This window comes from Chiloscyllium plagiosum, unplaced genomic scaffold (genome assembly GCF_037043375.1).
Source record: "Chiloscyllium plagiosum isolate Xiang-an unplaced genomic scaffold, Cpla_swu_hap1 HiC_scaffold_24, whole genome shotgun sequence".
In the NCBI taxonomy this organism is placed as follows: Eukaryota; Metazoa; Chordata; class Chondrichthyes; order Orectolobiformes; family Hemiscylliidae; genus Chiloscyllium; species Chiloscyllium plagiosum.
In genome coordinates this window covers 1104598-1131200 of record NW_028270162.1, presented here as the reverse complement: position 1 = coordinate 1131200, position 26603 = coordinate 1104598, and the positions used below count along the sequence as shown (strand labels likewise).

General features: G+C 41.9%; 1 protein-coding gene across 2 annotated transcripts in view; it reads left to right on the top strand.

Moving 5' to 3' along the window:
* The window catches only part of dnah10 (dynein axonemal heavy chain 10), a 380504-nt gene that overhangs the window by 204372 nt on the left and 149529 nt on the right, over positions 1–26603 (top strand). For both annotated transcript variants that reach the window (XM_087999811.1, XM_087999812.1), the window contains exons 47-52: positions 7135–7395; positions 8614–8786; positions 14362–14455; positions 15130–15297; positions 18282–18470; positions 18639–18810. In XM_087999811.1, the coding sequence (XP_087855937.1) occupies positions 7135–7395; positions 8614–8786; positions 14362–14455; positions 15130–15297; positions 18282–18470; positions 18639–18810 (1057 nt within the window). The remainder of the gene's footprint in view (positions 1–7134; positions 7396–8613; positions 8787–14361; positions 14456–15129; positions 15298–18281; positions 18471–18638; positions 18811–26603) is intronic.

Sequence of the window (26603 nt, the reverse complement as noted above, 5' to 3'; positions counted from 1 at the left end):
TGTTAGTTATTTCCAATTCTGCCATAAGAAATGGCAAAAGGGTGAGCAGCGTTTGCTCAAAACACGATTGAAGACAGCCAAGAAGGGGTACTTTGATAGGCTCTCGCTGACTAAATTACAGAGGATCACTGCGCTTCAGTCCACACTTAACTCCATGCTCACATAGAGAGTCAAGAAGGAGCTTACCTTTGCAAACCAAAGGTTATTTGAGCTTGGTGATAAACTGGTCAAGTACTTAGCCCATCTTTCCTGGAAAAAGAGTGCCCCTCAAGTCATCACCTCGATCAGGGAAGGTTCTGGAAACCTAACCTGTGATTCTAAAAGCATTAATGTGGCATTTCAGAGATTTTACTCCAAATTTTACCAGTCTGAAAGTTGTGAGGATAGACGGGCTAGGATGGAGTCCTTTTTCATGAATTTGTATCTCCCAGGTGTAACCCTGAACAAGAGTCTCTCCTTAATGTCCCATTGTCAGTGCAAGAGGTGCAGGAGGCCATGTGGCAGCTCCAGAGCAGAAAGGCACCTGGTACTGATGGATTTCCCAGTGAATTTTATAAGGAATTTATAAACATACTGTCAGGACTGATGCTCAGTATGTTCAATGATTCACACAGTCACGGCCTCCTCCAGCCATCTTTAAGAGTGATTAATATCTCGCTTATCCTTAAAAAGGGACGGCCCTGGAGGATTGTGCTTTTTATAGGCCCATCTTACTTTTGAATGTTGATTTCAAAATCCTATCTGAGACTCTTGCCTTAAGGCTAGAAACTGTACTGCCTTCTATTATTAAGGAGGACCAGACGGGCTTTATAAAGGCCGCAGATCATCAAATAATGTCAGGAGGTTACTCAATGTGATCCAAGTGTGTCAACAATAGTCAGTATGGGGATTAGTGATCTCTCTAGACACAGCGAAGGCATTTGATCGGGTTGAGTAGCCATACCTTTTTTGTACCTCAGATGGTTTGGCTTGGATGGAGTCTTTATCAGTGAGTAAAGGTTCTGTATAGTGACCCAATGACTGCAGTTCTCACCTAAGGTATGTGGTCAAGCAGTTTTAATATCTTTAGGGGTAGTCAACAGGGCTGTCCCCTATCGCTGTTGCTTTTCACATTGGTAATTGAGTCACTGGCAGGGGCCATACATAGGGATCCCACTATATCTGCTCCAGAAGTGGGGACAAAGTCATATAAGATTGCATTGTATGCAGCTGACATTCAGGTCAAACTCAACAGTTTTGGTACCTCATCTGATGCAATGCATTAATTTGTTTGGTGTTTTTCTCGGGTTACAAGATCAACTTCACGAAATCGGAGGCTATGCCTATGGGTGGTCTCCCAAAAATGCCTGGTCTCGAGGACGAATCTTGAGTTCCCTTTAAATGGTCACGGGAGGGGTTTTCTTTACTTAGGTATATTCATTACTCCTGTGTTTGATCGGCTGTTTAAAGCCAATTTTGCCCATTTATTTGAGAGAATCAAACAAGATCTTCAAAGATGGGAGGGCTTCAATTTCTTGATTAGGTTAGGACAGTATGTTTATAAATTCCTTATAAAATTCACTGGGAAATCCATCAGCACCAGGTGCCTTTCTGCTCTGGAGCTGCCACACGGCCTCCTGCACTTCTTGGGACATTAAGGAGAGACTCTTGTTCGGGGTTACACTTGGGAGATCCAAATTCATGATCCAAGTTCATTAAAATGAATATTTGCATGTACTCTATGCGAATGCTTCCTTTGATCTTTACTAGGCAAACATGCAGGAGACTGATTGGCTGGTTCAGTTCTTTCATCTGGCATCGCAAGCGACCCCTTATTAAATTAACTAAATTACAGCTACCCCCACAGATTGGGGGGGATGGACCTCCCAGATATTAAAAAAAGTATCAATTAAGTACGTTGTTATCTTCCAAGATTGACTGAGCCTGTGGGGACCCTCTTTCAATATGGTTAGACATAGGAGCTTCTCAGGCAGGATGCCCCCTTACTAGCTTACTGTTCCTGGACAAAATGAGGACAGTTAAGAAATATTGCCGTAACCCAATAGTTATAAATACTGTTAAAGCATGGAAGGCAATGTGGCAGAGTGAAGGTAATATTGCCGAAACATAATTTCTTACACCCATAGTTAATATGCCAGGTTTTCAACTGCGGATAATGGACTTGGGGTTTAAACTACGGGCAGCTAGGGGTGTATCTTGCCTGGGTGATTTATTCGAGGAAGACACATTGATGTCTTTTGACCAGTTAGCTTGGAAATACGGGTTGTCCAGTAGGGATCTCTTCCGTTTTGTTTTCAAATTAGGGACTTCATTCAAAAAAAAACTACACTTTTAGCTGCTTCCTATAGATCTGTCACAGAAAAGAGGGTGCTTCGTGCTAAAAACACACCTTCTGTCATTAATCTCTTTCACCTGTTGGGAGAGGACTCATCAGACAAGACTGAGCGACTTTGCAAGGTATGAGAGAGGGAACTGGACGTGGAAATCTCCTCTGAGACATGAGAGGATATTTGGGAAAATGCAAGAAGGATCTTGCTTGACGATAGGACCCATGCCTTGCAATTGAAGATTCTCCACAGGGCCCACTTGGCTCCAGATCATCTCTCTAAATTTAAAATGGGGTATCTCCAACATGTCCAAATGCAAAATAAGTATGGGTACTCTCACTCATTGTCTCTGGTCCTGCCACAGGCTCCGGACGTACTGGAATGCTGTGGTAGGCGAAATAGAGAGGGTCTTCGAGACAGAGATGGAGATGGATCCAGTATCTCCTCTTCTTGGTCTGACCAGTGTACTTCCTTTCGACATGCGCAAAAAAAAGATTTTCAGTAGCCTCAGTTTTTGTGCAAGAAAGAACATACTGTTAGGATGGGTATCTGAAAATTCTCTGGGGTTTTGGGGCTGGCGTAAGCTAGTCATGGAGCATATCCCTTTGGATTTTCTCACAAGCATGGTGCACCATAAAACCGAGAATTTCTAGAAGATGTGGTGGCCCTTTTTGGACTACCTGGGCACAGATGCATCTGCCACACTAATAAGGGCTTTTATATAGCCATAACGATTGTGTTTAATGAGTCTAATACCTCAAGAGGAAGAATTACGAATACATGAATACATATAAATTTATTTATCTTGATGGTTGAGAGCTACTGGTTTGTTTCGTTGAGCCATATTACAATTGTTATTACTTGTTAGTTAGTTGTTAGTCATTATTCATTGATTTATGTATTTAGTGATTTCTTTATTTTTATTTTACATATAAGTATTTATACATGAATATAGATCTGTGCTTTCTCTTTGTACTGTTTTGAATATTCTAAAAATCTTTTCTCAATAAAAATATATTTATAAAATAATAAATATTAGGTGTTGTTACCATGGAAGAGAATGGGATATAACCAACTAATTTGAAAGAAATAGAGCTCCTGTTATACAGATCTGAATGAATTCCCAGTCAGATAAGAATGCATCAGAACAGGATCAGGAATAGACCATTTTTCCCTCAAGCCTGCTGTGGCATATAATACAGTTCTAGCTGATCCCACCCCCTTGCCACATTGCTGTTCTTAGCTGTACCATACATAGATGATAATTGATAGCTGACAGGTAGATACAATTCCTACAGTGAAAGAAGGTTAGTGGATTATTAGTGTAATTCAGTGGGTGTTCTTCCTGTTGTCAAGCTAGCCCTGCTTCAGAATGGCATTCTGCTGCTTTCTCTGGCAAGCCAGGAAAGTACAGAGACCAGTAGAACATCCAAACTAGGCCAAGAGGTTCATGATAAGTAGACTGTAAATGGTGTTCCAAAGCACACGGGACAATGCATCAAGTCTTGCACTAAGGGCAACAGAAATGCTTGACATAGAATGCTTGACATTTCAGGGAAAGGACCACTTCTGGAAATAGTGACACCAATAATGATGAAAGTAGAAATAATAGTTATTTCAAAAACATTTTATTTCTTGGGATGTGAATGTTACTGACAGGGCAGTAAGACCATAAAAGGTAGGAGCAGAAATTAGGCCATTCAGTCTATCGAGTGTGCTCTGCCATTCAATCATGGCTGATAAGTTTCTCAACTCCATTCTCCCACTCGCTCCCTGTAACCCCAGATCCCCATGGTACTCAATATATCGATGTCAGTCTTAAACATACTCAATGACCTGGCCTCCACAGCCATCTGTGGCAACAAATTCCATAGATTCACCACTCTCTCACTAAAGCACTTTCTCCTTATCTCTGTTCTAAAATGTCTTCCCTTTACTCTAAGGCTATGCCCTCAGGTCCTAGTCTCTGCCACCAATGGAAACATCTTCCCAACATCTACTCTGTCCAGACCACTCAGTTTTCTGTATGTTTCAATTAGATACCCCCTCATCCTTTTAAACTCCATCAAGTGGAAACCTAGAGTCCTCAAACGTTCCTCATATGTTAAGTTTTTCTTTCATAGTACCATTCATATGAACCTCCTCTGAACATGCTGTAAGACCAGTACATCCTTCCTGAATTATTGGGTCTAAAACTGCCTACAGTACTCCAAATGTGGTCTGACCAGAGTGTCAGAAGTACGTCCCTGCTTTTATATTCAAGTCCTCTTAAAATAAATGCCATCATTGCATATGCCTTCCTAACTACTGACTCAACCTGCAAGTTTACCTTGAGAGAATCCTGGATTAGAACTCTCAAGAATCTTTGCGTTTCAGACATCTGCATTTTCTCTCCATTTAGAAAATGGGGGAATGGAATACCTGCCTCTGTTCTTCCTACCAAAGTGCATGACCTCGCACTTTCCCACGTTGTACTCCATCTGCCACTTCTTTGCCCATTCTCCTAACCTGTCCAAATCCTTCTGCAGCCTCCCCGCCTCCTCAATGCTACCTGTCCCTCTACCTGTCTTTGTATCATCTGCAAACTTAGCCAGACTGCCCTCAGTTCCTTCATCTAGATCGTTAATGTATAACGTGAAAAGTTGTGGTCCCAATATTGAGCCTTGCGGAACACACTTGTCACCAGTTGTCATCCTGAGAAGGACCCTTTTGTCCCCACTCTCTGCTTTCTGCCGGCCAGCCAAGCTTCTATCCATGTTAGCACCTTGCCTCTGACATCATGGACCGTTATCTTACTCAGCAGCCTCCTGTGGGGCACCTTGTCAAAGGCCTTCTTGAAGTCCAGACAGACAATATCCACTGGCTCTCCTTGGACTAACTTCCTTGTTACTCCCTCAAAGAATTCTAGCAGACTTGTCAGGCATGACTTCCCCTTGATGAAACCATGCTGATTTTGCCCTATTTTACCATACACTTCTAAGTATCAGAAATTGCATCCTTCACAATGGATTCCAGGATCTTAATCCTGAATATTTATTGCACGTCTTTAATTGATCTTGAGAAGGTGATGTTGAACTGCCTTCTTGAACTAATTCAGTCCAACTGGTTTGCTAAGGTACTGCTAGGAAAATAGTTCCAGGATTTTGAGAATTTTGAAAGTGGATGTAGGGTTTGCTCACTGAGCTGGAAGGTTCATTTTCAGACATTTCGTCACCATTCTAGGCAACATCTTCAGTGAGCCACTGGACAAAGCACTGCTTATGTTTCCTGCTTTCTATTTATATATTTGGGTTTCTTTGGGTTGGTGATATAATTTCCTGAGGTGACATCATTTCCTATGATGATGTCATTTCCTGTTGTTTTTCTTAGAGCTTGGAAAATGGGATCCAAATCGATGTGTTTGTTGATAGAGTTCTGATTGGAATGCCATACTTCTAGGAATTCTCGTGCATGTCTCTGTTTGGCTTGTCCTAAGATGGATGTGTTGTCCCAGTCGAAGTGGTGTCCTTCCTTATCTTTATGTAAGGATACTAGTGAGAGAGGGTCATGTCGTTTTGTGGCTAGTTGATATTCATGTATCCTGGTGGCTAGTTTTCTGCCTGTTTGTCCAATGTAGTATTTGTTACAGTTCTTGCAAGGTATTTTGTTAATGCAAGGTATTTTGTCTTAGTTTTGCTTGTTGTCTGCATAGGGTCTTTCAGGTTCATTAGCTGCTGTTTTAGTGTGTTGGTGGGTTTGTAGGCTACCATGATGCCGAGGGGTCTGAGTAGTCTGGTGGTCATTTCTGAGATGTCTTTGATGTAGGGGAGAGTGGCTAGGGTTTCTGGATGCATTTTGTCTGCTTGTTTGGGTTTGTTGCTGAGAAATCAGCGGACTATGTTCATTGGGTACCCATTCTTTTTGAATACACGGGATGGGTGATGTTCCTCTGCTCTGCGTAGCTTCTCTGTGCTGCAGTGTGGCTCATTGAAATAATGTTCTGATGCAGCTTCGTTTGTGAATGTTGGGATGATTACTTCTGTAGTTTAATATTTGGTCTGTACGTATTGTTTTCCTGGAGACGCTGGTTTGAAGTTCCCCATTGGCTGTTCACTCTACAGTGACATCTAGGAATGGCAGTTTGTTGTTGTTTTATTCCTCTTTAGTGAATTTAATGCTAGTGAGGGTATGGTGATGAAGCATCTGAAAATGAACCTTCCAGCTCAGCGAGCAAACCTACGTCCAGAATCTCAACCTGAGCTACAAATCTCAAAGCTCGCTAATTTTGAAAGCTCCAGAAACAGTGGAGGAATACAAAGGAAGCAGGGGTTTTAAGTTGGGTTTTCACCTGAAAAACCAAATGCACCTGTATTTTTTTCTTTAAATTATAGACTGTATGTCTTAGCAAGATCTATTTTGACAACAAGGAATGATCCAAAATCTACATTCTTTAAATTTAGTTTACCTTTTTAACTGGTGATACTTACCTTCTAGTATTTGTAACATAATTGAAACTCTCTCTGAAGATGTAGTCTCTGGCTTGCAGCCATTCTTGATAAAAGGAGCAAAACTGAAATAGTTAATACAGCAGATTGAAAGCCAGATGGGTTGTGAGTTGGACAGACTGACCACACACCTGTCTTGCAAAATTCTGACGAGGATCATTAAAGTTATTCCTTCAAAATTTAGCAAGGTTGCTAGTAGAGTGTAACAAAATGAAACTAATTTAACTTTGTTGTTTATGTCAATGATTCACACTAAATGATTTCCCTATTAACATTGCTTTTGTTTTAAGGTTCTGTTAACATTGTTGATTATTGAAAACTAGGTTGACGAGTATGGCACACAGCAACCCATAGCCCTGCTGAAACTACTCCTGGAGAAAGGTGGAATGTATGATCGTGCAAAGGAACTGAATTATAAGATCCTGAAAGACTTAGGCTTTGTTGCTGCAATGGGAAAAGCAGGTGGTGGACGAAATGAAGTGGATCCTAGATTTATCTCACTGTTTTGTGTCTTCAATGTGACATTCCCAGCACAGGAATCGCTGTTTTCAATTTATACTTCAATTCTTAAAGGACATACCCTGGTAATTATTGAAAAAGAAACCAATTCATAAACTTGTTCCTTTTAGAGGAAAGTATTCTGTCAATGAGTATTTTTTTAATTGCAGTGTAATAAGGAGTCTGATGCAAGAGTTCAGTGTAGAAACTCAAATGAGCACTGATTCTAGCAGCCTGTCCTGATGGTTCCTTATGGAAACTAAATCACAGGAGCCAGAAAGGTCCTATGGCTGATCCCTGTGTATCCTGAGTAAGCTGAGTAAGGGTTGGACACTGATGCCAATGTTCACAGGGATCTCGCTGACCTGAATAAAATACCAATCTAGAATTTGGTGCAGTACCTTGCAGGCTATCTATCTAATGCTGTGCTCGTAGTTACACTAATTATTGGAATCTCCAGCTCTAAATTTTATACTGAAAACAAAAAATGCTGGAAATTACATCTAAACTCGAAATGTTAGCTTGCTGTCTATCCATGGATGCTGCCTGACCTGCTGTGATTTCCAGCATTTTTTTGTTTACAATAGAAGATTTAGAGCTGGAGATTCCGGTAACTAGTGTAACTGGGAGTACATCATTAGATATGCCACAAGGTACTGCACCAGATTCTGGACCTGTATTTTATTCAGGTTAGTGAGGTCCCTGTGAACATCAGTGTCCATTTGGAATCTGAACTGTAAACAAAAAATGCTGGAAATCATATCAAGACTTGAAACGTTAGCTTGTTTCAATCTGTGGATGCTGCCTGACCTGCTATGATTTCCAGCATTTTTTGTTTACAGTTCAGATTTCAACATCTGCAGTAATTTGCTCCTAAATTTTATATTGCGAGAATTATAAGCCAATATAATTATAGGCAGCAAGAAATATAGTGCATTTGAGATCTTGGTGATCAATGGGATAAACAGCTTGTCTTTTTAAACAATGGGATCTAAAGACTGAGAAATAAATAGAGGGAGGAAGGATGGTTCATTGAATTCATTTGTTCTAATGTCAAATCAGACAATAAAGGGAAGGAAAGAATGACTGCATTTAAGATAAAGAAGAATAAAAGAGAACTTTGACACTTTTACAATCTCCAACAACAGTTTGTCACCTGAATGAAAGGTGGCTCCAGTGATGTCAGATATGTGCTTCCTATTTGATAGGTTTTGCAACAATGAAGGTGGAAACTGAAATATGACTATGGGGGAAAAAGGGAGTCTGGTGGCATGTTCTTAAAACGTTCACTGTTTATTGTGTAGACATTTACAGAAGAACTTCAAGCAATTTGCAGTAAGGTGACAGCTGCTACTCTACAGTTGTACGAGTCAATTGTAGTGGACCTGCCTCCAACCCCTTCGAAGTTTCATTACATTTTCAATCTGCGAGACCTCTCTAGGGTGTACAACGGACTTGTCCTTGCAACTCCTGAGAGGTGAGGTTAAAATAGGGCTAAGCTTGTCTTATTTTATTGAATTTAAGGTTATTATCTTACATTATTATCTTATGGATCCATCAGTTATTCGTTTGAATCGAATTTATTGTCACGTGTACCGATGCACAGTGAAAAGCTTTATCTTGTGACCAATACAGGCAGATCACATCGTTAAGTAGCATAGATAAGTAAATAATAGGTAAACAACGGCAAAACAAAACACAGGCATAGGCGAATGCTATGAGTTTGTGAGTCCATTTAGTATTCTAACAACAGTAGGATAGAAACTGTTTCGAAAGCAGCTGGTACATGTGTTCAGGCTTCTGTACCTTCTCCCCGATGGTAGTGTTTGCCAGGGTGGGATGGATCTTTGAGAATGCTGGTGGCCTTTCATTGACAGCGGGCCTGGTAGATGGATTCTATAGATGGGAGATTGGTCTTTGTGATTGTCCGGGCTGAGTTCACCACTCTCTGTAACCGTCTCCGGTCTTGACTGGTCCAGTTACCATACCAGGTAGTGAACATCCAGAGAAAATGTTCTCAATGGTGCACCTATAAAAGTTGGTAAGTGTATTCACCGTCATGCCAAATTTTCTCAGCTGCCTGAGGAAGAAGAGACATTGTTGGGCCTTTGTAACCAGTGCATCCACATGAAGAGTCTAAGAAAGCTTTTGTTGATTACCTCTCCCAGGAGGTTGACACTCTCCACTCGTTCCACCTCTCTGCTGTTAATGTGGAGGGGGACATGAGTAACATCCCGCTGAAAGTCAATAATGAGTTCCTTGGTTTTGCTGGCACTGAGACCTAGGTTGTTCTCAGTGCACCATTTTTCCAGGTCTTCCACCTCCCTTCTGTAGTCTTATTCTTGGCCATTTGAGATTCAACCGACTACGATGGTGTCATCAACGAACTTGTAAATGGCATTAGTCTGGTATTTGGCGACGCAGTCATGGTTATACATGGGTTAACTCTAAATTTCAAGGTTCTGGGTTTCAAGTCCCACTCTAGGTGTTGAGCACAAAAGTCAAGGTTGACACCTGAAAGAGAGTTGCACTTTTAGAGATTAAATTCTCATATAATCCTTATTAATCTACCCTATACCCACACAAAGCCAATGATATTATTCCTGAATGCCCAGGTCATAAACTGATATATAAATGCAACTTGTTTTTAACTTCTATTATTATTTCTCACCAAGCATATAGCCACCTCCTTCTCTTATTCCAATTTTCTTTCATCACCAATTGTGGTTCTTCTACTGAAATTAACTGCCTCAGTTTATAGGAGAAAGTGAGAACTGTAGATGCTGGAGATCAGAGCTGAAAATGTGTTGCTGGAAAAGCGCAGCAGGTCAGGCAGCATCCAAGGAGCAGGAGAATCGACGTTTCGGGCATTCCTGAAGAAGGGCTCATGCCCGAAACTTCGATTCTCCTGCTCCTTGGATGCTGCCTGACCTGCTGCGCTTTTCCAGCAACACATTTTCAGCTCTGCCTCAGTTTATACTTGGGCTCCCGTCTGGTACCTCCATGATTTGAGTGTCTCACTCCCACCAGGGCTGTTGATTCTTTGTTGAAGCACCAAGCAACACTTAAAATGTAATTACATTGATAGCTTTTCCATGAATGATTTATTTGAAATACCGAGTGCAGGACAGCTGTAGATTTAGGAAAATGACACCAGGAGGAGGCCATCAGCTCCTCCAGCCTGTTATAATAATTGGTAATGGTAATTTTCCAAAATTCACTTGACTCTGGAGCAGTTACAGCAGATTGGAAAACAGCAAAAGCGACTCTATTATTTTAAAAAAAGGAGCTAGACAAAAGATGGGGGATTATAAGCTGGTTAGCTTAACTTCAGTAATGAAAACTGCTATCATCAAGGAAGAAATAACAAGACATCTGGATAGGAATTGTCCCATTGGGCAGAGGCAGCTTGGGTTCATGAAAGGCAACTAATTTACTGAAATTCTATGTAGACACTACAAGCATGGTGGACAACAGGGACCCAGTAGTTGAAATTAGATTAGATTAGATTAGATTAGATTAGATTACAGTGTGGAAACAGGCCCTTCGGCCCAACAAGTCCACACCGACCCGCCGAAGCGAAACCCACCCATACCCCTACATTTACCCCTTACCTAACACTACGGGCAATTTAGTATGGCCAATTCACCTAACCTGCACATCTTTGGACTGTGGGAGGAAACCGGAGCACCCGGAGGAAACCCACGCAGACACGGGGAGAACGTGCAAACTCCACACAGTCAGTCGCCTGAGTCGGGAATTGAACCCGGGTCTCTGGCGCTGCGAGGCAGCAGTGCTAACCACTGTGCCACCGTGCCGCCCACCACAGTTGTGTGTATGGATTTCCAAAAGACATTCAACAAGGTACCGCACAAAAGGCTGCTGCATAAGATAAAAGTGCATGGTATTATGGGCAATATATTAGCATGGATAGAGAGGGTTGATTAACTAACAGGAAGCGAAGAGTGGGAATAAATGACTGCTTTTCTGGTTGGTTATTAGTGACTAGTCGTGTGCCTCAGGGATCAGTGTTGGGATTGCAATTGTTTACAATGTACATGGATAATTTGGAGTTCGGGACCACGTGTAATGTGCCAATGTTTGAGGATGATACTGAGATGAGTGGTAGAGAAAGTTTACAAAGGGATTTGGATAGTTTATGTGAGTGGACGAAGGTCTGGCAGATGGAGGACAATGTTGATAAATGTGAAGTCATCCATTTTGATAGGAATAACAGTAAAAAGGATTATTACTTGAATGGTAAAAAATTGCAGCATGCTACTGTGCGGACGGACCTGAGTGTCCTTGTGCATGAATCGCAGAGGGTTGGTCTGCAGGTACAACAGGTAATTAGGAAGGCAAATAGAATCTTGTCCTTCATTGCTAAAAGGAGGTTATGTTGCAGTTGTACAGGGTGCTGGTGAGGTCACACCTGGAGTACTGTGTGCAGTTTTGGTTTCCTTACTTGAAAAACAAGTGCTGGCACTGGGGGGGGGGGGTGCAGGGGAGGTTCACTAGTTTGATTCCAGAGTTGAGGGGGTTGATTTATTAGGAGAGACTGAGTTGACTGGGATTATATTCGTTGGAATTTGGAAAATGAGGGGATATCTTATAGAAACATATAAAATTATGAAGAGAATACCAAAGATCAAAACAGGGCAGCTGTTTCCACTGGCGGATGAAACTATAAGTAGAGGACATAGCCTCAAAAGTAGCGGGAGCAGGTTTAGGACTGAATTGAGGAGGAACTTTGTCACCCAAAGAATTGTGAATCTGTGGATTCCCTACCAAGTGAAGTAGTTGACGCTTCCTGATTTAATGTTTTTAAAGCTAAAATAGATAATTTTGAACAGTATTGGAATTAAGGGTTATGGTGAGATGGTGCGTAAGGGAGCTGAGGCCACGAAAAAAACAACCATGATCTAATTGAATGGCAGAGCAGGCTCAAAGGGCCAGATGGCCTACTCCTACTCCTGGTTCTTAGGTTCCACTACTCAATCAGATATGTGGCTCAAATGCCTTTACCTTCCCTAGGCTTACATTTTATGATATCCTTATCCAACAAAAATCTGCTGATTTAGAAAGTTCCCATTGTTTCCCAGCAGTTCCAGATTTTTTTACTTTCTTCATATAGATTGACTGGACATTTTCTTTTGCAAGATGTCACCATCTATTTCCCTACATTCTATATCTTCCATATCCTTTTCCACAGTAAATACTGATGCAAAATACTCATTTAGTATCTCCCCCATTTTCTGCGGCTCCACACAAAGGCCACCTTGCTGATCTTTGAGGGGCCCTATTCTCTCCCTAGTCACCCTTTTGTCCTTAATGTATTTGTAAAAACCCTTTGGATTCTCCTTAATTCTATCTGCCAAAGCTATCTCATGTCCCCTTTTTGGCCTCCTGATTTCCCTCTTAAGTATACTCCTACTTCCTTTATACTCTTCTAAGGATTCACTCGATCTATCCTGTCTATATCTTACATATGCTTCCTTCTTTTTCTTAACCAAACCCTCAATTTCTTTAGTCCTCCAGCATTCCCTATACCTACCAGTCTTTCTTTTCACCCTGACAGGAATATACTTTTTCTGGATTTTTGTTATCTCATTCCTGAAGGCTTCCCATTTTCCAGCCGTCCTTTTACCTGCGAACATCTGCTCCCAGTCAGCTTTCGAAAGTTCTTGCCTAATAGCGTCAAAATTGGCCTTTCTCCTATTTTAAATCTAATAGAATTACGGTTGCTGGTCCCAAAGTGCTCCCTCACTGACACCTCAGTCACCTGCCGTGCCTTATTTCCCAAGAGTAGGTCAAGTTTTGCAAGTTCTCTAGTGGGTACATCCACATATTGAATCAGAAAATTGTCTTGAACGCACTTAACAAATTCCTGTCCATCTAAAGCTTTAACACTATGGCAGTCCCAGTCTATGTTTGGAAAGTTAAAATCCCCTACCGTAACCACCCTATTATTCGTAGAGATAGCTGAGATCCCCTTACAAGTTTGTTTCTCAATTTCCCTATGACTATTAGGGGTCTATAATACAATTATACAATTATAATACAATAAGGTGATCATCCCTTTCTTATTTCTCAATTCCACCCAAATAACTTCCCTGGATGTATTTCCAGTGTAGTGGACAGCGAAGAGGGTTACCTCAGATTACAACAGGATCTTGACCAGATGGGTCAATGGGCTGAGAATTGGCAGATGGAGTTTAATTCAGATAAATGTGAGGTGCTGCATTTTGGGAAAACAAATTTTAGCAGGATTTATACACTTTTTGGTAAGGTCCTAGGGAGTGTTGCTGAACAAAGAGACCTTGGAGTGGAGGTCCATAGCTCCTTAAAAGTGGAGTCGCAGGTAGATAGGATAGTGAAGAAGGCGTTTGGTATGCTTTCCTTTATTGGTCAGAGTAGTGAGTTGGGAGGTCATGTTGCAGCTGTACAGGACATTGGTTAGGCCACTGTTGGAATATTGCGTGCAATTCTGGTCTCCTTCCTATCAGAAGGATGTTGTGAAACTTGAAAGGGTTCAGAAAAGATTTACAAGGATGTTGCCAGGGTTGGAGGATTTGAGCTATAGGGAGAGGCTGAACAGGCTGGGGATGTTTTCCCTGGAGCGTCGGAGGCTGAGGGGTGACCCTATAGAGGTTTACAAAATTATGAGGGGCATGGATAGGGTAAATAGGCAAAGTATTTTCCCTGGGGTGGGGGAGTCCAGAACGAGAGGGCATAGGTTTAGGGTGAGAGGGGAAAGATATAAAAGAGACCAGCAGGGCTTTACGTATATGGAATGAGCTGTCAGAGGATGTGGTGGAGGCTGGTGCAATTGCCACATTTAAGAAACATTTGGATGGGTATATGAATAGGAAGGGTTTGGAGGGATATGGGCCAGGTGCTGGCAGGTGGGACTAGATTGGGTTGGGATATCTGGTTGGCATGGACAGGTTGGACCGAAGGGTCTGTTTCCATGCTGTACATCTCTATGACTCTATAACTATTTGTTTTTAACTTGTGCTTACAATTAATCTCTTCCTCCCAATTTTTTTTAGATTTCAGACAGTTGGACAAATGATCAGACTCTGGAGGAATGAATGTCTTCGAGTGTTCCATGACAGGCTCATTAATGAAATAGACAAAACACTGGTTAGTAGAAAAATCAACTGAGGAATCCTTCAGTGATATCGGACTGAATTTTGCACTCCTATGGGAGGTTTGGCAGTCTGTTGGATGAAAGTGTCAGGTGGAAAATCTGAAGTCTTGCAATTGTCATGAAGTGTTGCAAGCTGGGCAGCTGGTTGAATTTCTTAATGACCCAATTAAGCCTCTCCCCAGTCCCTGGAGACATTTTGCTCAGGTCAGCAGAGCCCACTGTCCACATGTGGGGCGAGCATCCAATAAACCCTGGAGCTATCTCATTGGTTTTTGGTGGTGCCCTTGCTCAGTGGGTGCTCCATAGCACATGAAGGCCTCCCAATATCAGCTGTCCCTCAAAGATGCTACGGCCATAAATCCCCCCTTCCCCCAGATCAGCTCTCGCTTTCAGGCCTAGAGATAGGTCTTTATCTCCCTCTGAAAAATTCGACCCATTATTTCAGACCAATTCGCTTTCTGCCTCATTTTTTGGTAATTTTCTCCTTGATGTATTTTTATAGGTCATCAACATATTAAATTCACAAAATATGTTTAAAATTCCACTACTTAAACTTTAAAAATGTGATTAATTAGTCAAATATTTGTGAAATATATCAAGAAATTGCTCACTTAATATCTTTCCTTTTAAATGTTTTGTTCTTTTTCATTACTTTTTATATTTTAAGGTTCAAGGTCATATTGCAAAATTAATAGAGGAACATTTCCCAAGTGTATTGGAGCAAGCTATAAGGGATCCAATACTGTTTGGAGACTATCGAACTTTCATGAATGAGGGAGAGCCTCGTATATATGAAGATATTCAGGATTATGAGGCAGCTAAAGCTCTGTTTCAGGTATACATTACCAGCTAATAAATTATTGCACAAAGGTAAAACTTTATGACCTGTGCATATGTAATCATTATAGTAAAAATGTCAATACATTTACATACTTAGAGACAGTAATATCCCTCACATACACTGTTCTCCCTAAGTTGCGTACGTATGTACAGCCATTCCAACATTTCATACATGGCAACTGGCAGGAAATGTGGAATGCAGCTTTGACTCACTGAAGTCAGAACGATGCATGAACCTCAGGGTCCCCGTAGAAGAAAACAAAATTAGATGGAACTCTGCTGATGTGCAGCACCTCTTTTTTTATAATCTGTTCATGGGATGTAGGCTTCACTTGCTGAGCCAGCATTAATTATGCATCTCGAATTGAACTGGAGAAGGTGGTGGTGAGCTGCCTTCTTGAACCATAAGACCATAAGACATAGGAGCGGAAGTAAGGCCATTCGGCCCATCGAGTCCACTCTGCCATTCAATCATGGTGATGGCATTTCAACTCCACTTACCCACATTCTCCCCGAAGCCCTTAATTCCTTGTGACATCAAGAATTTATCAATTTCTGCCTTGAAGACATTTAGCGTCCCAGCCTCCACTGCACTCTGTGGCAATGAATTCCACAGGCCCACCACTCTCTGGCTGAAGAAATGTCTCCGCATTTCTGTTCTGAATTTACCCCTCTAATTCTAGTATGTCCTTCCTGATGTGTGGGAACCAAAACTGGACACAGTACTCCAAATGGGGCCTAACCAGAGCTTTATAAAGTCTCAGTAGCACAACAGTGCTTTTATATTCCAACCCTCTTGAGATAATTGACAACATTGCATTCGCTTTCTTAATCACGGACTCAACCTGCATGTTTACCTTTAGAGAATCCTCAACTAGCACTCCCAGATCCCTCTGTACTTTGGCTTTACGAATTTTCTCACCGTTTAGAAAGTAATCCATGCTTCTATTCTTTTTTCCAAAGTGCAAGACCTCGCATTTGCTCACATTGAATTCCATCAGCCATTTCCTGGACCACTCCTCCAAACTGTCCATATCCTTCTGCAGCCTCCCCACTTCCTCAGTACTACCTGCCTGTCCACCTAACTTTGTATCATCGGCAAACTTCGCTAGAATGCCCCCAGTCCCTTCATCCAGATCATTAATATATAATGTGAACAGCTGCGGCCCCAACACTGAACCCTGCAGGACACCGCTTGTCACCGGTTGCCATTCGAAAAAGAACCTTTTATTCCAACTCTCTGCCTTCTGTCAGACAGCCAATCCTCAATCCATACCAGTAGCTCACCTCGAACACCATGGGCCCTCACCTTGCTCAGCAGCCTCCCATGTGGCACCTTACCAAAGGCCTTTTGGAAGTCTAGGTAGACCACATCCACTGGGTTTCCCTGGTCTAACCTACTTGTCACCTCTTCAAAGAACTCCAACAGGTTTGTCAGGCACGACCTCCCCTTACTAAATCCATGTTGACTTGTTCTAATCCGACCCTGCTCTTCCAAGAATTTAGAAACCTCATTGTTAATGATGGATTCTCGAATTTTACCAACAACCGAGGTTAGGCTAATTGGCCTATAATTTTCCATCTTTTGCCTTGATCCTTTCTTGAACAAGGGGGTTACAACAGTGATCTTCCAATAATCCGGGACTTTCCCTGACTCCAGTGACTTTTGAAAGATCTCAACCAACGCCTCCACTATTTCCTCAGCCACCTCCCTCAGAACTCTAGGATGTAACCCATCAGGGCCAGGAGATTTATCAATTTTAAGACCTTTTAGCTTTTCTAGCTGCAGATCATGTAGGTAGACCTATAATACCCTTAGAGAGGGAATTCCAGCATTTTGACCCAGTGTCAAAGAACAGTGATATATTTCCAAGTCTGTATGGTGTGTGGTTAGATCCCTTTTAAATCTTCCCCTCTCACCTTAAACCTATGCACTCTAGTTCTGGACTCCCCACACTGGGAAAATGACCTTTTCTATTTATCCTATCCATGCCCCTCATGATTTTATAAACCTCTAGAAAGTCACCCCTCAGCCTCCGACACTCCAGAGAAGATAGCCCCAGCCTATTCAGCCTCTCCCTGTAGCTGAAACCCTCTAACCCATTCCTGAAGAAGGGCTTATGCCTGAAACATCAATTCTCCTACTCCTTGGATGCTGCCTGACCTGCTGCGCTTTTCCAGCAACACATTTTTCAGCTCTGATCTCCAGCATCTGCAGTCCTCACTTTCTCCTTTTTTCTTATTGGTGATCGCCTGGCATTTATGTGGTATGACTGTTACTTGCCACAAATCAGTCCAACCCTGGATATTGTCCAGATTTTGTTGCATTTGAACATGAACTGCTTCAGTATCTGATGATTCGCAAATGGTGCTGAATATGGTGCAATCATCAACGAACATCCCCTTCTTTGACCTTATGATGGAGGGAAGGTCATTAATGAAGCAACTGAAGATGGTTGGGTCTAGGATATCATTTTGAGGAACTCTTACAGAGGTATTGTGGAGCTGAAATCACTGACCTTCAATAACCATTCTGAGTATTCCTCTCTCTGAGCCTGGGGCAGGTTATATCTGTGGGCAAATTATTTTCTCTGTGTCAATAAATTGCCTGACCTCTTTTGGTGAATGTTCATGAGACATCTGTTCATCATGTCAGATGATCATTGTCTCCTTGTCCGCCCTCATCTGAGGGTTAGTTTACCATTCTTTCTAAGCTTATTTTCAAAAACAACACACTGATAAAGGGTGCATTTTACACCAAATGAGTTGTTGATGCTAGTTCACTGGCATCGTGACCTTTGTGTTTTTTGTAATTTTCCTCTTTATTTTCATGTACTAGAATTTTGGAAAGTTATGTACTGTTGTAATAGTTTTTAATTGAAATCTCAGGCTACGCAGTAAATACTATGAAAATTCAGTTTTTAAAGGACCCTAATATTCAACAAAGTTAACAGCTAAATTTGATTTATTCTTTAATAGGAAATTTTGGAAGAGTACAACGAATTCAAGGCTGTTTTGAAACTGGTGCTATTTGATGATGCTCTGGAACACTTGACCCGTATTCATCGCATTATCAGGATGGACCGTGGCCATGCCCTGCTTGTAGGTGTTGGTGGATCAGGCAAGCAGTCTCTTACTAAACTGGCAACGTTCACAGCTAATTGTGAGGTAAGCTGCTGTAATCCCTGCATAACATGGAGCTCACATTGTACTCAATGTCATTAGACTGGAACCTGTATGAAGTGTTTTTGCATAAAGGTTGAGGGAAGAATGAGCATTTCCACAGAGGATGCAGAACTAACGAAAACTGCAATATTTCTGTTTTGTTCATAACAGATTTTTGAAATTGTGCTGAGTCGTGGTTATGGAGAAACTAACTTACGGGATGATTTGAAAGCCCTGTATCTGAAACTAGGAATTGAGAACAAGCCAACAGTCTTTCTCTTTACGGATGCACATGTGGCGGAGGAAGGATTCTTGGAGCTGATAAATAACATGTTAACGTCAGGTATATCAAGAACACACTGACTAACACACTCAAATGGCTGAAATCCCTTTGAGTGGCTTTATAGATTCAAATAGCTGGTCTTATATTAACGTGGGTCAGTTAGCTCAGTTGCCTGGATGGCTGGTTTGCAATGCAGAGCACTACCAACAGTGTTATTCCAAATTCTGCACAGGCTGAAATGACCATGTAGATTCTGCCTTCTCAACCTCTTCCTTTGCAAAAGGCATGGTGAATGTTAGGTTAAAGCACCACCAGTCATCTCTCTCTAATGAGAGAGCAGGCTTATGGTCCTCTGGGACAATAGTGATTTTACCTTTACCTCATGTAGTCAATAACACAGGTAGAGGAAATTTAATAACTTCACTAATCTATTTATTTTTATTTTGTGTCTATTTTGTATATCAGTTAGAAACATTTATAGTTGCAAATCAGATCTTAAATATGAGAGTTCAGGGTTGTCGTAGCTAATGGAATAGCAGCATTGGTAATTATTGAAATCATTTTCTAAATTGCTTGAAATATTTAATACATTCTCCAACTCATGCAGTGAAGCTTCAACAAAATCATGTTTGCCCAAATACATGGTGTTGCCATGAATTAATGAAGTAACAAACAGGTTAGACCAAGGAGAGCCAATGGATGATATCTATCTGGACTTCAAGAAGGCCTTTGACAAAGTGCTGCACAGGGTGCCAATTAGTAAGATAAGAGTCCATGAAGTCAGAGGCAAGGTGCTAGCATGGATAGAAGCTTGACTGTCTGGCAGAAACAGAGAATGGGGACAAAAGGGTCCTTCTCAGGATGGCAGCCGGTGACAAATGGTGTTCCGCAAGGCTCAATGTTGGGACCACAACTTTTAACTGTATACATTAATAATCTAGATGAAGGAACTGAGGTCAGTCTGGCTAGGTTTGCAGATGATACAAAGACAGTTCGAGAGACAGGTAGCATTGAGGAGGTGGGGAGGCTGTAGAAGGATTTGGACAGGTTAGGAGAATGGGCAAAGAAATGGCAGATGGAGTATGTGGGAAAGTGCGAGGTCATGCACTTTGGTAGGAAGAACAGAGGCAGGGACTCTATTCCCCCTTTTTGTAAATGGAGAGAAAATGCAGACGTCTGAAGTGCAAAGAGACTTGGGAGTTCTAATTCAGGATTCTCTCAAGATAAATTCACAGGTTGAGTCAGTAGTTAGAAAGGCAAATGCAATGATGGTGTTTATTTTGAGGTAACTTGAATATAAAAGCAGGGATATATTTCTGAAGCTCTATAAAGCTCTGGTCAGCCTTCATTTGGAGTATTGTGCACAGATTTGATCCCCATATCTCAGGAAGGTCTTGAAGCGTGGTCAGAGGAGGTTCACAAGAATGGTACCAGGAATGAAAAACTTAACATATGAGGATCAAGGGGATCAAGAGTTATGGGGACAAGGCAGGAGAATAGGGTTGAGAAATTTATCAGTCATGATTGAATAGTGGAGCAGACTTGATGGGCTGAATGGCTTAATTTCTGGTGTTATGGTCTTATGGAATTTCCCTCTAGGTCAAGACCACATCGACATTTTTATCACCTTTCACAAGAAATGTGTTTTTGTTCAAATGGTGCTTAGCCAGAGATCGAAAAATTGTGTGGGCCCCTCTTGAGATTTTCTGGAGGACATTGGAACACAGAAAATTGGAACAGGAATAGGCCATTCGGCCCTTCAAGCCTGGTTCCCCCATTCAATACGATCATGACTGATTATTCAACTCAGTCACATTCCTCTTTCCCCCCCATGCCCTTTGATCCCTTTAGCTCTAAGATCGATAGAACATAGAACATTACAGCGTAGTACAGGACCTTTGACCCTCGATGTTACACTGACCTATGAAACCAAAATGAAGCCCATCTAACCTACACAATTCCATTTTTGTCCATATGACTATCCCATGACCATTTAAATGTCCTTAAAGTTGGCAAGTTTACTACTCAGGCAGTGCGTTCCACACCCCTATTACTCTCTTAGTAAATGAACTACCTCTGACATCTGTCCCATATCTATCATCCCTCAATTTAAAGTTATGTTCCCTCGTGTTAGCCATCACCATCCGAGGAAAAAGGCTCTCCCTGTCCACCCTATCTAACCCTCTGATTATCTTATATGTCTCAATTAAGTCAACTCTCAACCTTCTCTCTAACAAAAACAGCCTCAAGGCCCTCAGCCTTTCCTCACAAGACCTTCTCTCCATGCCAGGCAACTTCCTAGTAAATCTCCACTGAACCCTTTCCAAAGCTTCCACATCCTTCCCATAATGCAGTGACCAGAACTGTACACAGTACTCCAAATACAGCCACACCAGAGGTTTGCACATCTGCAGCATGACCTCATGGTTCCAAAATTCAATCCCTCTACCTATAAAAGCTAACACACCATATGCCTTCTTAATAACTTTATCAACCTGCGTGGCAAATTTCAGGCATTTATGTACATGGATACCGAGATCTCTCTGCTCATCAACACTACCAAGAATCTTACCATAAGCCCAGTACTCTGCATTCCTGTTGCTCCTTCCAAAGTGAATCACCTCACACTTTTCTGCATTAAACTCCATTTGCCAACCCTCAGCCCAGCATCTGCAGCTTGGCAAAAGTGAGGACTGCAGATGCTGGAAACCGGAGTTTAGATCACAGTGGTGCTGGAAAAGCACAGCAGGTCAGGCAACATCCGAGGAGCAGGAAAATCGACGTTTCAGGCAAAAGCTCTTCATAAGCTCTGTAGGTTATCTATGTCCCTCTGTAACTTACTGCATCCTTCAGCACGATCCACAACTCTGTTGACCTTAGTGTCATCCGCAAATTTACAAACCCATCCTTCTACACCCACATCCAGGTCGTTTATAAAAATGACAAACAGCAGTGGACCCAAAACAGATCCTTGCGGTATAACACTAGTAACTGAATTCAAAGATGAACATTTCCCATCAACCACCATCCTCTGTCTTCTTTCAGCTAGTTAATTTCTGATCCAAACCACTAAATCACCCTCAATCTCATGTTTCCATATTTTGTGTAATAGCCTACCGTGGGGAACCTTATCAACGCCTTACTGAAATCCATATACACCACAGCATCTGCTTTATCCTCATCCACCTGTTTGGTCACCTTCTCAAAGAACTCAATAACGTTTGTGAGGCATGGCCTACCCTTCACAAAACCGTGTTGACTATCCCTAATCAAGTTATTCCTATCGAGATGATTATAAATCCTAACTCTTATAACCCTTTCCAACACTTTACCCAGAACTGAAATAAGGCTCACAGGTCTATAATTACCAGGGTTGTCTCTACTCCCCTCCTTGAACAAGGGAACAACATTTGCTTTCCTCCAGTCTTCTGGCACTATTCCTGTCGACAATGACGACATAAAGATCAAAGCCAAAGGCTCAGCAATGCCCTTCCTGGCTTCCCAGAGAATCCTAGGATAAATCACATCCGGCCCAGGGGACTTATCTATTTTTTATACTCTCCAGAATTGCTAACACCTCCTCCTTGTGAACCTCAATCCTATTTCGTCTAGTAGCCTGTATTTCCGTATTCTCCTTGACAACATTTTTTTTGGTGTGAATACTGACGAAAAATACTCATTTAGCGCTTCCCCTATTTTTTCTGACTCCATGCACAACTTCCCACTACAATGCTTGATTGGCCCTAATTGTAGTCTAGTCATTGTATTCTTCCTGATATACCTATAGAAAGCCTTAGGGATTTCCTTGATCCTATCCACCAATGATTTGTCATATCCCCTCCCGGCTCTTCTTAACTCTTTCTTTAGATTTTTCCTGCCTAACATGTAACTCTCAAGCAACCTAACTGAGCCTTCACATCTCATCCTAACATTAGCCTTCTTCTTCTTGACAAGAGATTCAACTTCCTTAGTAAACCACAACTCCCGCATTCAACCACTTCCTCCCTGCCTGACAGGTACATACTTATCAAGGACCCGCAGGAGCTGTTCCTTAAATAAGCTCCATTAAATAGGCACCGTTCCTTAAATGGGTGGCACGATGGCTCAGTGGTTAGCACTGCAGCCTCACAGCACCAGGATCCCAGGTTTGATTCCAGCCTCGGGTGACTGTCTGTGTGGAGTTTGCATGTTCTCCCTGTGTCTGCGTGGGTTTCCTCTGGGTGCTCCAGTTTCCTCCCACAGTCCAAAGATGTGCGGGTCGGGTGAATTGGCCATGCTAAATTGTCCATAGCGTTAGGTGCATCATTCAGAGGGGAATGGGTCTGGGTGGGCTACTTGTCGGTGTGGACTGGTTGGGCCAAAGGGCCTGTTTTCACACTGTAGGGAATCTAATCATTTCAAATGTGCCCATGCCCTGCAGTTTCCCTCTATATAAAGTTCCTTCTTGAAAACATTCATTGTTTTGCCCTCAGCTGCTTTCTATTGTAGAGAATTCCACAGCTTCACCACTCTCTGGGTGAAGATATTGCTCCTTGTCTCTGTCCTAAGTGATCTACCCCATATCTATACACCGTAATCCCTGTTTCTGGATTTCTTGTTTATCGGGAACATCCTGCTACATTTGCCCTGTCTAGTCCTGTTAGAATTTTATAGGTTTCTATAAGACACGCCCACCCCCTCACTCTTCTAATTTCCAGTGAATATAGTCCTAACTGACCCAGTCTCTCTTCAAACGTCAGCCTTGCCATCCCAGGAATCGGTCTACGTTTGGTTTCTAGGAACTCTGGGACTCTTTTTTTCATTCTCACTGACTCATTTAGTGAGTGATCCAGTGACATGGTATCAAAATTTAATGTATTTGTGTTGACAGGTGGGAGATTTGAGAGAAACAGAGTTAGGAGAATTCAACAAATTACTCTGAGTCACAGTTGCTTGCTTGCTGCACAGGTAGTATCTTTACAATGTATATTGCTGGCACCTGTTGTGGATGTGAGAATGACGTCATTGTTTTTACCTCGTTGATTTTAACCCTACTGCGAATCCTCTTGCAAGGATGCCTGCCTTGAAGAAGTTTTCCTCCTCTCTCTACAAGAATCTCAGGGAGTCTCTCTCCCACTGCAACTCCCAGGTCATTTCCTCTGCCCTGAAGCTCTTCCACCTATCCACTCCACCCTCTCCTCCCTGACCTATCACCTTCATCTCCTCCCCCACTGACCTATTGTACTCTATGCTACTCTCTCCCCACCCCCACCCTCCTCTAGCTTATCTCTCCACGCTTCAGGCTCTCTGCCTTTATTCCTGATGAAGGGCTTTTGCCCGAAACGTCGATTTCGAAGCTCCTCGGATGCTGCCTGAATTGCTGTGCTCTTCCAGCACCACTGATCCAGAATCTGGTTTCCAGCATCTGCAGTCATTGTTTTTACCTCGTAGCAAGATGTGTGCCTCCCAAGTTGAGGATTGCTGACCAGCAGTGCAAGCTGCCTGGTAGTGTGACTGCATTAATTGACAAGGCAAGGCTGCTTTGAAAATGCAGCTAAGCACTAAATAGGAAACACTAAGAGAATAAGCGAACATCCCTGAGGTGCAGCCTGTAAGCTGGGTGCCTGTGATTGTGAGCAAAGTGTCTAATGCTAGATGCTGCTGTACCTTGTAATGCAGGGCTATGCTTCCTAAACATGTTGCAATTGAATGAGAGATATGATACGAGGATCCTGAGGAATTGGCTGGGTGTTTGTGGCTGCTGCCTGTGGATCACGCCCTGAGACGCTGTTTGGTGCTGAGTAATATAGACACTCCTAATAGCCAACACTGAGCTGAAGTCACCACCTACCTGCTCTGACTTCCATATCAAGAATTCTCGGTGTCTAGTCAGCTCTTGGCAGATGATAGGATGGGAAACTGCATATTAATGAGGTGAGATGTACAATTAATAAGGTAATTAACAAGCAACAATCCCCTAAATAAGTACAGGTCATTCTCCTATAACCCAAGTTTCCAAATCAACGTGATTTGGCTGTAACACAATTGGTGAATTGGGGAATGATTTTTTTAAAAACGCGAACTCCTGTTGGTTATTACTGATTCCACCCCTAGTTACCTTAAGTCCACTCTAGGTGTCTACTTCAGGTCAAGCAAAAGAGGTTGGATGACAGGGCAAATTTTTTCTGACCTTATTGTTGATGTTTTTGAGGATGTTCTTAGAAATTATTGCAGGAGAAAAGATTTGGATTTCAAGATTCGCCTCATTTTGGACAATGCACCAAAAAGTCCTCCCACCATTGGTGAGCTTTCTGAAAGCATCAAAGTGCTATTTCTACCACTGAACACAACCTCTCTCATTCAACCCATGAACCAGAGTGCAATAGCAGCTTTTAAAGCTTATTATTTAAGGCACACATCAGGAAGCTGATTGCAGCTACTGAGGGGATAATGAGGACAGTATTCTTCAATTTTGGAGGAGCTTAAAGAGTGCTACTGACATCATTATAGAGGCCTGGGGTGATGTCAGTAAGGACTGTTTGCATGCAGTTTGGCAGAAACTTTCCCAGATTTTCTTCATGATTTTAAAGGCATTGAATTGTTAGAGGAGCTTCCAGCAATCAAAGAATATTATGTTGCCCCTGCAAAGCAACTTGGATTTGAAGATGTAGAGACTGATCTACAACAACTTGTTCCTGTGGGGGAAATCAAAGCTCGAGATCAATACGATGAAGTCCAGGATGCAGCATTACGAGAACTTTCCACTTCTGGTTTGTCTTCTATCTGAGGGAAGTTGAGAAGCAGTTGCAGCTCTTAGAAGACGATGACTACAATGTGGAAATAAGCAGGATAGCAGTTTGTGGCATGAAGTCTTATCTGGCAGCCTAGAAACAGCTTCTTCATGAAAGAAGAAAGATAGCAAAGCAGAAAAACTAGATGCCTTTTTTAACCCAACCCTCAAGAAACAGCCTGAGGACAATGAACTACAGGCATCCACTTCTTTTGTCATAAGCCTGCACCCAGAACTGCACCCGAAAGTAATGATGATACTGATGATGACCCTCAGTCTCTGTCTTATTACAGTGCTGTACCTCAGTAAATTCAGAAACCCTTAAAGTGTTAAACTTAATGTATTATTTCATTAAAATATATGATTTTAACATTTATTTAGACTGTGCTATTGTTTGAGTTAGGCGAACTACTATTTTTGTTTCGATTTTTACTGATATTTTTGGACATTCGCTCCAACCCCTGTTCTTCCCATAGGCACCTTTATTTATATTGCGCGACTTTCTATAATACAAGGTGGCACAAGAATGTAACTATCACGTTATAGGAGAACAGGTTGTAACTTGTCACTGCCCAGGGAGAAACTCACCTCGACAAGCAGAAATAGGTCTCGGCATCTGTTTAGTGGGATTTTGCCAAATTTTTCGCCAGAACCACATTGTTTACAACATTACAGAGGTACCTCGATTATCCAAAGGCCACAGGTGGGGAGTATTTCGTTCTTGTTCAGTTAATCGAATACTGGATAATCAAATGCTGAATAACATACTTTAGCCACGCATCGGGACCTTGTGATCTTGTTTGGATATTCCAAAATTCAGATAATCAAATGCCAGATAATCGAAATTCCTCTGTATAAGACTTTGCCTATAATGTCCCATATAATCAGGGGCTGTGTGCTACAGTGATAATATCCCTACCTTTGATTCAGGAGTTCTGGGTTCAAGTCCCAGATTTGTGTCACAACATCTTGATTAAAGAATAACAATAATATCCATTATCCATCCAGTGTAATAAAATGTACTTACTCAACAATGTTGTAATATACTATGAATTACACTAATGACCAAATTAAAATGATCAGT